The following is a 12721-nucleotide window of genomic DNA, read 5'->3' as shown; positions in this document are numbered from 1 at the left end:
TCGCAACACACCCAGCCATCACAAGATCCGCCGCAGCAGCCGGAGCAGGCCGTTCAGCAGCCGCAGGCTGTTCAGCCGCCGCATGCCGTTCAGCCGCCGCAGGCCATCCAGATGCCGCAGGCCGTCCAGATGCCGCAGGCCATCCAGATGCCGCAGGCCGTCCATATGCCGCAGGCCGTCCAACCTCCGCACGCCGTCCAACCGCCGCAGCCCGTCCAACCGCCGCAGCCCGCCCAGCAGCCGCAGCCCGTTCAACCGCCGCAGCCCGTCAAGCCGCCGCAGCCCGTCAAGCCGCCGCAGCCCGTCAAGCCGTCGCAGCCCGTCAAGCCGCCGCAGCCCGTTCAACCGCCGCAGGCCGTCCAACCGCCACAGGCCGTCCAACCGCCGCACGCCATCCAGCCGCCGCAGGCCGTCCAGATGCCGCAGGCCGTCCAGATGCCGCAGGCCGTCCAGATGCCGCAGGCCGTCCAGACGCCGCGGGCCGTCCAACCTTCGCACGCCGTCCAACCGCCACATCCCGTCCAACCGCCACATCCCGTCCAACCGCCACAGCCCGTCCAACCGCCACAGCCCGTCCAACCGCCACAGCCCGTCCAACCGCCACTGCCCGTCCAACCGCCTCGGCCCGTCCAGACGCCACAGGCCGTCCAGACGCCGCAGGCCGTCCAGAAGCCGCAGGCCGTCCAGACGCCGCAGGCCGTCCAGCCGCCGCAATCCGTCCAGCCGCCGCAGGCCGTCCAGCCGCTACAGGCCGCCCAGCCGCCGCAGGCCGCTCAGCTGCCGCAGACCGCCCAGCCGCCGCAGACCGCCCAGCCGCCGCAGACCGCCCAGCCGCCGCAGACCGCCCAGCCGCCGCAGACCGCCCAGCCGCCGCAGGCCGCCCAGGCGCCGCAGGCCGCCCAGGAGCCGCGCGCCATCCAGCCGCCGCAGGCCGTCCAGACGCCGCAGGCCGTCCAGACGCAGCAGGCCGTCCAGACGCCGCAGGCCGTCCAGCCGCCGCAGGCCGTCCAGCCGCCGCAGGCCGTCCAGCCGCCGCAGGCCGTCCAGCCGCAGCAGTCCGTCCAGCCGCAGCACGCCGTCCAGACGCCTCAAGTTGTCCAGACGCCGCGTCCCTCACAGGCGCCATTCGCCGCCAAGTACCTGTACGACTCCTTGCGCTTCTGTCAAGTTCCATCTTCACGGCATCTAGCTTTGCTGTCATACATCGGCGTACGCAGGGTTTATCCCGAACTTGGACCCATCGAGACACCAAGTGCTGTGCAACCTGTCTTACTCATTAATAATCCCGAGCTTACTTTCCCCGAATTCGTGATTCCTGCCTGTACTGCAATAGATGAACAACCCACTACCGCACCGGAAACAGTGCCTGCAGCCGAACAACCAGTGCAAGAGGACGATGCTTTATTTGAAGAGTACCTGGGTCCTTTTTCTGATATGATCCGTCCTCCACCAGTCCCCCTCCTTCAGAAGTATGCTCGTCCAAACATTCACAATAGGACTTCCAATCAGAAGAATAGATGTATTTTCGCGAAGTACCTGGGGCCTTGCGGTGCTCTGCCTCCTGGATATCCCATCAACCCTCTTCATCTTCCAAACTTCCCGGCCACGCCTCCTCCTCCTCCTCGTCCTCCTCCTCCGCCTCGTCCTCCTCCTCCGCCTCGTCCTCCCTCTCCTACCCCTCCTCCCACTCCTCCTCCTCCCACTCCTCCTCCTCCTCCCCCTCCTCCCCCTCCTCCACTACTACCACCACCACAGCCCTCCAGCGGTTTTTCTTCTACACATTCCTCCACTTCTCTTCCTTCTCCACAACAGCCTTCCACCTCTTATCCTCCTTGGTCACAACCATCTACCTCTCTTCCTCTTCCACCGCAGCACTCCACTTCACTTTCTCCTCTACCACAGCCCTCCACCTCTATTCACCCCCTACTGCCATATCCATCCACCTCTCTTCTTTCTCCACCACAGCCCTCCACCTTTCTTCCTCCTTGGTCACAACCCTTAACTTCTCTTCCTCCTCCACCACAACCCTCCACTTCTATTCCTCCACCACAACCTTCCACCTCTATTCCTCCAACACAACCTTCCACCTCTGTTCCTCCAACACAACCCTCCACCTCTATTCCTCCACCACAACCCTCCACCTCTATTCCTCCATCACAACCCTCCACCTCTCTTCCTCCCCCACCTCCATATCCATCCACCTCTCTTCGTACCCCACCTCCTCCATATCCATCCACCTCTCTTCGTCCCCCACCTCCTCCATATCCATCCACCTCTCTTCGTCCCCCACCTCCTCCATATCCATCCACCTCTCTTTGTCCCCCACCTCCTCCATATCCATCCACCTCTCTTCCTCCCCCACCTCGTCCATATTCATCCACCTCACAAGCTCCACGCGCCGCCCAGCATCAGTACGTCGCCATGGGCTTTTCTCAAGTTCCATCTTCACGGCATCTAGCTTTGCTCTCATACATCGGCGTACGCAGGGTTTATGCCCAAGTTGGACCCTTCGGGACACCAAGGGCTGTGCAATCTGTCTTACTCATTAATAATCCCGAGATTACTTTGCCCGAATTCGTGATTCCTCTCTGTAGTGCAATAGATGAACAACGCACTACCGCACCGGAAACAGTGCCTGCAGCCGAACAACCAGTGCAAGAGGACGATACTTTATTCAAAGAGTACTTGGGTCCTTTTTCTGATATAAACCGTCCTTCACCAGTCCCCCTCCTTCAGTGGTACGCTCGTCCAAACATCCACAGTAAGACCTCCAATCAGAAGAATAGATGCATTTTCTCGAAGTACCTGGGGCCTTGCGGTGCTCTGCCTCCTGGATATCCAATCAACCCTCATCTTCCAAACTTCCAGGACACGCCTTCTCCTCCTACTCCTCCTCCTCTTCCACCTCCTCCTCCTCCTCCTCCTCCCCCTCCTCCTCTTCCACCTCCTCCTCCTCCTCCTTCTCCTCCTCCTCCTCCCCCTCCTCCTCCTCCCCCTCCACGACCAGATGATTCCCAGTCACTGCACCTTGGTACTAGAAGTTCTGGTACAATGGATACCGATATTTCGAATACCACTATATCTGAATCGTTCCTATACCCCAAACCCATGGATTTGGACGAGCCTTGCCAAGTTTCTGGAAGATCATCATCGCTGGAAGAGTCTTCGCTAGCTTCAAAGAGCACCGAGAATTTGTCTATCAATCCAAGTTCTTCATACACGCACATAGATCCGTGTGACCAAGATATCGTATTGCTTCCAAGGTCCTGGTCCTCGGACCCTTCTTCATCCTCGTCTTCTGTAATTATATCGTCCCCTAAGCCCTCAACATCCTCGAACTTTGGCACGTCGTCGCCCTTGCCTTCCTATACTAGGTCCTCCATGATTTCGGCTCCTTCCTTCTCCTCGTCCCTATCCAAACCTAATGATTCTTCATCCCCTGAAACTTCTGATTATTACTCGCCCATGGTGTCAAGTCCTTCCTTTAGTTGGGATACTTCATCTTCTTATTATTCCCCATCAAAGTCTCCTAAACGTTCCCCACCAGAGTCTTTTAAATGTCCCCGTCCCAAGGCTCTTAAACTTTCCCCGGCTGAGCCTTCTGGACGTTTGTCGCAAAGGCTTTTTGAACCCTCCACGTCGAAGGCTCCTGGGCGTTCCTCGCAAGAGCCTTCTGGCCCTTCCCCGTCGAATCTTCCTGGCTCTTTCCTGTTGAAACCTTCTGGTTCTTCCCAGTCAGAGCATTCTGATCCTTCCCCGTCGAAGCCTTCTGGGTCTTCTCCGTCGAAGCCTTTTACGTCTTCCCCGTCGAAGCCTTTTGGGTCTTCCCCGTCGAAGCCCTCTGGTTCTTCCCCGTCAAAGCCTTCAGGGTCCTCCCCGTCAAAACCTTCTGGGTCTTCCCCGTCAAGGACTTCTGGGTCTTCTCCGTCGAAGCCGTCTGGGTCTTCTCCGTCGAGGGCGTCTGGGTCTTCCCCGTCGAAGCCGTCTGGGTCTTTCCCGTCGAGGCCGTCTGGGTCTTTCCCGTCGAGGCCGTCTGGGTCTTCCAGGTCAACGCCATCTGGGTCTTCCCCGTCGAAGCCGCTTGGGTCTTCCCCGTCGAAGCCGCTTGGGTCTTCCCCGTCGAAGCCGTCTGGGTTTTCTCCGAAGCCGTCTGGGTTTTCCCCGTCGAAGCCGTCTTGGTCTTCTCCGTCGAAACCGTCTAGGTATTCCCTGTCGAGGCAGTCTGGGACTTCCCCGTCGATTCCGTCTGGGTCTTCCATGTCGATTCCGTCTGGGTCTTCCACGTCGATTCCGTCTGGGTCTTCCACGTCGATTTCATTTGGGTCTTCCACGTCGATTTCGTCTGGATCTTCCCGGTCGAGGCCGTCTGAGTCTTCCCGGTCGAGGTCTTCTGGGTCTTCCCCGTCGAGGCCGTCTGGGTCAACCCTGTCGAGGCTGTCTTGGTCTTTCCCGTCAAAGCCGTCTGGGTCTTCCGCGCCGAAGCCGTCTGGGTCTTCCGCGCCGAGGACGTGTGGATCTTCCCCGTCGAAGCCGTGTGGGTCTTCCCCGTCGAGGCCGTGTGGGTCTTCCCCGTCGAGGCCGTCTGGGTCTTCCCCGTCGAAGCCGCGTGGGTCTTCCCCGTCGAAGCCGTGTGGGTCTTCCCCGTCGAAGCCGTCTGAGTCTTCACCGTGGAAGCCATCTGGGTCTTCCCCGGCGAAGCCGCAGGCCGCCCAGTCGCCGCAGGCAGTCCAACCACCGCGGGCCGTCCAGACGCCGCTGGCCATACAACCGCCGCACGCCGTTCAACCACCTCAGGCCGTCAAGCCCCCTCAGGCGGCACAGACGCCGCAGGCCATCCAGCCGCAGCACGCCGTCCAAAGGCCGAACGTTACCATGGCGCCGCAATTCATCCAGAGTTCAGTCGTTACCCGGACCCCGCGTGCTTCCCAAGCGCCACTCGCCGCCCAGCACCTGTACGACCCCTTGCGCTTTTGTCAAGTTCCATCTTTACGGCATCTTGCTTTGCTGTCATACATCGGCGTACGCAAGGTTTATGCCCAAGTTGGACCCCTCGGGACACCAAATGCTGTGCAACCTGTCTTGCTCATTAATAATTCCGGCCTTACTTTCCCCGAATTCGTAATTCCTCTTTGTACTGCAATAGATGAACAACCCACTACCGCACAGGAAATAGTGCCTGCAGCCGAACAACCAGTACAAGAGGACGATACTTTATTCGAAGAGTACTTGGGTCCTTTTTCTGATATGATCCGTCCTCCACCAGTCCCCCTCCTTCAGGAGTACGCTCGTCCAAACATCCGCAATAGGACTTCCAATCAGAAGAAAAGATGCATTTTCTCGAAGTACCTGGGGCAGTGCGGTGCTCTGCCTCTTGGATTATCCGTCAACCCTATTCATCTTCGAAACTTCCCGGACATGCCTCCTCCTCCTTCTCCTCCTCCTCCTCCTCCTCCTCCTCCTCCTCCTCCTCCTCCTCCTCCTCCTCCTCCTCCTCCTCCTCCTCCTCCTCCTCCTACACCTCCTCCTCCTACACCTCCTCCTCCTCCACCTCCTCCACCTCCTCCACCTCCTCACCCACCTTGCCAAGTTTCTGATAGATCATCATCGCTGGAAGAGTCTTCGCTAGCTTCAAAGAGCACCCAGACTTCATGGTCTATCAGTCCAAGTTCTTCATACACGTACATAGATTCGTGTGACCAAGATTTCGTATTGATTCCAAGGTCCTGGTCCTCAGACCCTTCTTCATCCTCGTCCTCTGTAATTATGTCGTCCCCTAAGCCCTCAACATCCTCGAACTTTGGCACGTCGTCGCCCTTGCCTTCCTATACTAGGTCCTCCATGATTTCGGCTCCTTCCTTCTCCTCATCCCTATCCAAACCTAATGATTCTTCATCTTCTGAAACTTCTGATAACTCGCCTATGGGGTCTAGTCCTTCCTTTAGTTGGGATACTTCATTTTCTAATTATTTCCCATCAAAGTCTCCTAAACGTTCCCCACCAGAGTCTTTTAAATGTCCCCGTCCCAAGGCTCTTAAACTTTCCCCGGCCGAGCCTTCTGGATGTTTGTCGCAAAGACTTTTTGAACCCTCTACGTCGAAGGCTCCTGGGCGTTCCTCGCAAGAGCCTTCTGGCCCTTCCCCGTCGAATCTTCCTCGTTCTTCCCTGTTGAAACCTGGTTCTTCCAAGTCAGAGCATTCTGATCCTTCCCCGTCGAAGCCTTCTGGGTCTTCTCCGTCGAAGCCTCCTACGTCTTCCTCGTCTAAGCCTTCTGGTTCTTCCCCGTCAAAACCTTCAGGGTCTTCCCTGTCGAAACCGTCTGGGTCCTCCCCGTCAAGGACTTTTGGGACTTCCCTGTCGAGGTCGTCTGGGTCTTTCCCGTCGAAGTCGTCTAGGTCTTCCCCGTTGAGTCCGTCTGGGTCTTCCCCGTCGAGTCCGTCTGGGTCTTCCTCATCGAGTCTGTCTGGGTCTTCCCCGTCGAGTCTGTCTGGGTCTTCCCCGTCGAGTCCGTCTGGGTCTTCCCCGTCGAGTCCGTCTGGGTCTTCCCCGTCGAGGCCGTCTGGGTCTTCCCCGTCGAAGCCTTCTGGGTCTTCCCCGTCGAGGCCGTCTGAATCTTCCCCGTCGAGGCCGTCTGGGTCTTCCCCGTCGAATCGTTCTGGGTCATCCCTGTCGAATCCGTCTGGTTTGTCTTCCCCGTCGAAGCCGTGTGGGTCTTCCCCGTCGAAGCCGTCTGGGCCTTCCCCGTCGAAACCATCTGGGTCTTCCCCGTCGATTCCGTCGGAGTATTCCCCGTCGAAGCTCTCTAGGTCTTCCCCGTCGAAGCTCTCTAGGTCTTCCCCGTCGAAGACGTCTGTGTCTTCCCCATCGAAGACGTCTGTGTCTTCCCCGTCGAAACCGTCTGGGTCTTCCCTGTCGAAGCCGTGTGGGTCTTCCCCGTCGAGGCCGTCTGGGTCTTCCCTGTCGAAGCCGTCTGGGTCTTCCCCGTGGAAGCCGTCTGGGTCTTCCCCGTCGAAGCCGTTTGGGTCTTCCCCGTCGAGGCCGTGTGGGTCTTCCCCGTCGAAGCCGTCTGGGTCTTCCCCGTCGAAGCCGTCTGGGTCTTCCCCGTCGAAGCCGTCTGGGTCTTCCCCGTCGAAGCCGTCTGGGTCTTCCCCGTCGAAGCCGTCTGGGTCTTCCCCGTCGAAGCCGTTTGGGTCTTCCCTATCGAAGCCGTCTGGGCCTTCCCCGTCGAAGCCGTCTGGGCCTTCCCCGTCGAAGCCGTCTGGGCCTTCCCCGTCGAAGCCGTCTGGGCCTTCCCCGTCGAAGCCGTCTGGGTCTTCCCCGTCGAAGCCGTCTGGGTCTTCCTCGTCGAAGCCGTTTGGGTCTTCCCCGTCGAATCCGTGTGTCTTTTCCCAGTCGAAGCCGTCTGTGTCTTCCCAGTCGAAGTCGTCTGGGTCTTCCCTGACAAGGTCTTCTGGGTCAATGCTGTCTGGGACTTTCCCGTTGGAGCCGTCGATGCTGTCTGGGACTTTCTCGTTGGAGCCGTCCGGGTCTTCTCCGTCGGAGTCATCTGGGTCTTCCCCGTGGAAGCGGTCTAGGTCTTCCTCATCGAAGCCGTCTGGGTCTTCCCCGTCGAAGCCGTCTGGGTCTTTCCCATCGAAGCCGTCTGGGTCTTCCCCATCGAAACCGTGTGGGTCTTCCCCGTCGAGGCCTCCTGGGTGTTCCCGGTCGAGGTCTCCTGTGTCTTCCCGGTCGAGGCCTCCTGGGTCTTCCACTTCGAGGCTTCCTGGGTCTTCCACTTCGAGGTCTCCGGGGTCTTCCCCGTCGAGGCCTCCGGGGTCTTCCCGGTCGAGGCCTCCGGGGTCTTCCCCGTCGAGGCCTCCGGGGTCTTCCCCGTCGAGGCCTCCGGGGTCTTCCCCGTCGAGGCCTCCGGGGTCTTCCCCGTCGAGGCCTCCGGGGTCTTCCCCGTCGAGGCCGTCTGGGTTTTCCCCGTCGAAGCCCTCTGGGTCTTTCCCGTCGAAGCCATCTGGGTCTTCTCCATCGAATCCGTCTGGGTCTTCCCCGTCGAATCCGTCTGGGTCTTTCCCGTCGAAGCCGTCTGGGCCTTCCCCGTCGAAGCCGTCTGGATCATTCACTTCGAAGCCGTCTGGTTCTTCCCCGTCGAAGCCGTCTGGTTCTTCCCCGTCGAAGCCGTCTGGTTCTTCCCCGTCGAAGCCGTCTGGGTCTTCCCCGTCGAAGCCGTCTGGGTCTTCCCCGTCGATGGCTTCTGGGTCTTCCCAGTCGATGGCTTCTGGGTCTTCCCAGTCGAAGGCTTCTGGGTCTTCCCAGTCGAAGGCTTCTGGGTCTTCCCAGTCGAAGGCTTCTGGGTCTTCCCAGTCGAAGGCTTCTGGGTCTTCCCAGTCGAAGGCTTCTGGGTCTTCCCAGTCGAAGGCTTCTGGGTCTTCCCAGTCGAAGGCTTCTGGGTCTTCCCAGTCGAAGGCTTCTGGGTCTTCCCAGTCGAAGGCTTCTGGGTCTTCCCAGTCGCAGGCTCCTGGGTCTTCCCAGTCGAAGGCTTCTGGGTCTTCCCAGTCGAAGGCTTCTGGGTCTTCCCAGTCGAAGGCTTCTGGGTCTTCCCAGTCGAAGGCTTCTGGGTCTTCCCAGTCGAAGGCTTCTGGGTCTTCCCAGTCGAAGCCTTCTGGGTCTTCCCAGTCGCAGGCTCCTGGGTCTTCCCAGTCGAAGGCTTCTGGGTCTTCCCAGTCGAAGGCTTCTGGGTCTTCCCAGTCGAAGGCTTCTGGGTCTTCCCAGTCGAAGGCTTCTGGGTCTTCCCAGTCGAAGGCTTCTGGGTCTTCCCAGTCGAAGGCTTCTGGGTCTTCCCAGTCGAGGGCTTCTGGGTCTTCCCAGTCGAAGGCTTCTGGGTCTTCCCAGTCGAAGCCGTCTGGGTCTTCCCAGTCGAAGCCTTCTGGGTCCTCTCAGCCCATGGATACGGAGGGGTTTCGCCAGGTTTACGGAAGATCATCATCAAGTTCTTCATTCGTGCAGATAGATCAATCTGATGAAGGCTTTGTATTGCTTCTAAGTTCCTGGTCCTCGGACGATTCTTCATCCTCGTCCTCTGTAACTATGTCGTCCCCCGAGCCTTCGACATCTTCAGACTTTGGCACGTCGACGGCCTTGTCCTCTCATACTACGTTTTCTATAATCTCCACTTCTTCCCTGCTATCGTCCCCCTCCAATCCTCATGATCCTTCACCTTGTGAAACTTCTGATTATCACTCGACCACGGTCTGTAGTCCTTCCCTGAGTAGTGATACTTCAAGCTCTAAATTTTCCACATCCAAATCTCCCAATTCTTCCACACCAGAGTCTTTTAAGTGTCCCCGTCCCAAGTCTCTTAAACTTTTACCGTCCCAAAAGAGTCCTTTTGGGCATTCCCCGCATGAGCCTTCTAGACCTTCCCTGTCAAAGCCTTGTGGGTCTTCCCCATCGAAGCCTTCTGGGTCCTCCCCGTCGAAACCTTCTGGATCTTCTCCGTCGAAACCTTCTGGGTCTTCCCCGTCGAAACCTTCTGGGTCTTCCCCGTCGAAACCTTCTGGGTCTTCCCCGTCGAAACCTTCTGGGTCTTCCCCGTCGAAACCTTCTGGGTCTTCCCCGTCGAAACCTTCTGGGTCTTCCCCGTCGAAACCTTCTGGGTCTTCCCCGTCGAAACCTTCTGGGTCTTCCCCGTCGAAACCTTCTGGGTCTTCCCCGTCGAAACCTTCTGGGTCTTCCTCGTCGAAACCTTCTGGGTCTTCCCCGTCGAAACCTTCTGGGTCTTCCCCGTCGAAACCTTCTGGGTCTTCCCCGTCGAAACCTTCTGGGTCTTCCCCGTCGAAACCTTCTGGGTCTTCCTCGTCGAAACCTTCTGGGTCTTCCCCGTCGAAACCTTCTGGGTCTTCCCCGTCGAAACCTTCTGGGTCTTCCCCGTCGAAACCTTCTGCGTCTTCCCCGTCGAAACCTTCTGGGTCTTCCCCGTCGAAACCTTCTGGGTCTTCCCCGTCGAAACCTTCTGGGTCTTCCCCGTCGAAACCTTCTGGGTCTTCCCCGTCGAAACTTTCTTGGTCTTACCCATCAAGGCCTTCTGGGTCTTACCCATCAAGGCCTTCTGGGTCTTCTCCGTCAAAGCCCTCTTGGTCTTTCCCGTCAGAGCCTTCTGGGTCTTTCCTGTGGAGGCCATTTGGGTCTTCCCCGTCGATGCCGTCTGGGTCTTCCCCGTCAAAGCAGTCTGAATCTTCCCCATCGAAGCCGTCTGGGTTTTCCACGTCGATACCATCTGGGACTTCCCCGTCGATGCCGTCTGGGACTTCCCCGTCGATGCCGTCTGGGACTTCCCCGTCGATGCCGTCTGGGACTTCCCCGTCGATGCCGTCTGGGACTTCCCCGTCGATGCCGTCTAGGACTTCCCCGTCGAAGCCATCTGGGTCTTCCCCGTCGAAGCCATCTGGGTCTTCCCCGTCGAAGCCGTCTGGGTCTTCCCCGTCGAAGCCATCTGGGTCTTCCCCGTCGAAGCCGTCTGGGTCTTCCCCGTTGAAACCTTCTGGATCTTCCCTGTCGAAGCAGTCTGGGTCTTCCCCGTCGAAGCCGTCTGGGTCGTCTCCGTCGAAGCCGTGTGGGTCTTCCGCGTCGAAGCCGTCTGGGTCTTCTACGCCGAAGCCGCCTGGGTCTTCTCCGTCGAAGCCGCCTGGGTCTTCTCCGTCGAAGCCGCTTGAGTCTTCTCCGTCGAAGCCGCCTGGGTCTTCTCCGTCGAAGCCGCCTGGGTCTTCTCCGTCGAAGCCGCTTGAGTCTTCTCCGTCGAAGCCGCCTGGGTCTTCTCCGTCGAAGCCGTCTGGGTCTTCTCCGTCGAAGCCGCCTGGGTCTTCTCCGTCGAAGCCGCCTGGGTCTTCTCCGTCGAAGTCGCCTGGGTCTTCTCCGTCGAAGCCGCCTGGGTCTTCTCCGTCGAAGCCGCCTGGGTCTTCCCCGTCGATGCCTCCTGGGTCTTCCCGTCGAGGCCTCCTGGGTCTTCTCCGTCGAAGCCGTGTGGGTCTTCCCCGTCGAAGCCGCCTTGATCTTCCCCGTCGAAGCAGTGTAGATCTTCCCCGTCGAAGCCTTCTGGGTCTTCTCCGTCGAAGCCTTCTGGGTCTTCTCCGTCGAAGCCGCCTGGGTCTTCCCCGTCGAAGCCGTGTGGGTCTTCCCCATCGAAGCCTTTCGTGGTCTTCCCCGTCGAAACCTTCTGGGTCTTCCCCGTCGATGCCGTCTGGGACTTCCCCGTCGATGCCGTCTGGGACTTCCCCGTCGATGCCGTCTGGGACTTCCCCTTCGATGCCGTCTGGGACTTCCCCGTCGATGCCGTCTGGGACTTCCCCGTCGATGCCGTCTGGGACTTCCCCGTCGAAGCCGTCTGGGTCTTCCCCGTTGAAGCCGTCTGGGTCTTCCCCGTTGAAGCCGTCAAGGTCTTCCCTATCGAAGCCTTCTGGATCTTCCCTGTCGAAGCCGTCTGGGTCTTCCCCGTCGAAGCCGCCTGGGTCTTCTCCGTCGAAGCCGCCTGGGTCTTCTCCGTCGAAGCCGCCTGGGTCTTCTCCGTCGAAGCCGCCTGGGTCTTCTCCGTCGAAGCCGCCTGGGTCTTCTACGTCGAAGCCGCCTGGTTCTTCTCCGTCGAAGCCGCCTGGGTCTTCTCCGTCGAAGCCGCATGGGTCTTCCTCGTCGAAGTCGTCTGGGTCTTCCTCGTCGAAGTCGTCTGGGTCTTCCCCGTCGAAGCCGTCTGGGTCTTCCCCGTTGAAGCCATCTGGTTCTTCCCCGTCGAAGCCGTCTGGGTTTTTTCCGTCTATTGATTCGGACGAGTCTTGCAAAGTTTACAGAATATCATCTATGGAACAGCCTTCTTGTGCTTTAAGTATTACCCAGACTTCATTATATATCGATTCAATTTTTTCATTCGTGCAGACAGGTGAAGTTGATCAAGGCTTCGTATTGCTTCCAAGTTCCTGGTCCTCGGATGATTCTTCATCCTCGTCCTCTGTAACGATGTCGTCCCCTAAGCCTTCGACATCTTCAGACTTTGGCACGTCGACGGCCTTGTCCTCTCGCACTACATTTTCCGTAATCTCGACTGCTTCCCAGTTATCATCCCCCTCCAAACCTCATGATCCTTCATCTTTAGAAACTTTCAATTGTCACTCCCCCGTGGTCTCTAGTCTTTCCTTGAATAGGGATACTTCAACTTCTAAATTTCCCGTATCCAAGTCAACCAAACGTTCCACACCAGAGTCTTTTAAATGTCCCTGTTCCAAGGCTCTTAAACTTTCCCCCTCCCCGCAGGGGCCTTTAGGGCGTTCGCCGCATGAGCTTTCTAGACCCTCTCTATCGAAACCTTCTGGGTCTTCCCCATCGAAGCCGTCTGGGTCTTCCCCGTCGAAGCCGTCTGGGTCTTCCCCGACGAAACCTTCTGGTTATTCCCCGTCAAAGCCCTCTGGGTCTTTCCCGTCAAAGCCTTCTAAGTCTTTCCCGTCGAAGCCGTCTGGGTCTTCCCTGTCGAAGCTTTCTAGGTCTTCCCAATCGAAGATTTCTGTGTGTTTCCCGTCGAAGACTTTTGGGTCTTCCTCGTCGAAACGTTCTGGATCTTCCCTGTCGAAGCGTTCTGGGTCTTCCCCATCGAAGCCTGGGTCTTCCCCTTTAAAGCGTTCTGGGTCTTCCCCGTCAAAGCGTTCTGGGTCTTCCACGCCGAAGCGTTCTGGGCCTTCCCCGTCGAAGCGTTCTG

The 12721-nt window shown here is 58.6% G+C and overlaps 1 protein-coding gene across 1 annotated transcript; it reads left to right on the top strand.

The window, feature by feature from the left end:
- Nucleotides 1–1371: 1371 nt before the first annotated feature.
- LOC143034627 (uncharacterized) lies at nucleotides 1372–2681 on the top strand. The gene has a single exon (XM_076200965.1). The coding sequence runs from the start codon at nucleotides 1518–1520 to the stop codon at nucleotides 2547–2549; it is 1032 nt and encodes a 343-aa protein (XP_076057080.1). The 5' UTR covers nucleotides 1372–1517; the 3' UTR covers nucleotides 2550–2681.
- Nucleotides 2682–12721: the final 10040 nt, after the last annotated feature.

This window comes from Oratosquilla oratoria, chromosome 17 (assembly GCF_046742065.1).
Source record: "Oratosquilla oratoria isolate Oo_2021 chromosome 17, ASM4674206v1, whole genome shotgun sequence".
NCBI classification, from domain to species: domain Eukaryota; kingdom Metazoa; phylum Arthropoda; class Malacostraca; order Stomatopoda; family Squillidae; genus Oratosquilla; species Oratosquilla oratoria.
This window is presented reverse-complemented; position numbering and strand designations above follow the sequence as displayed.

What these genes read in the sequence shown, in the direction of transcription:
- LOC143034627 (XM_076200965.1), top strand. Translation starts at nt 1,518, where the DNA reads ATGTATTTTCGCGAAGTACCTGGGGCCTTGCGGTGCTCTGCCTCCTGG.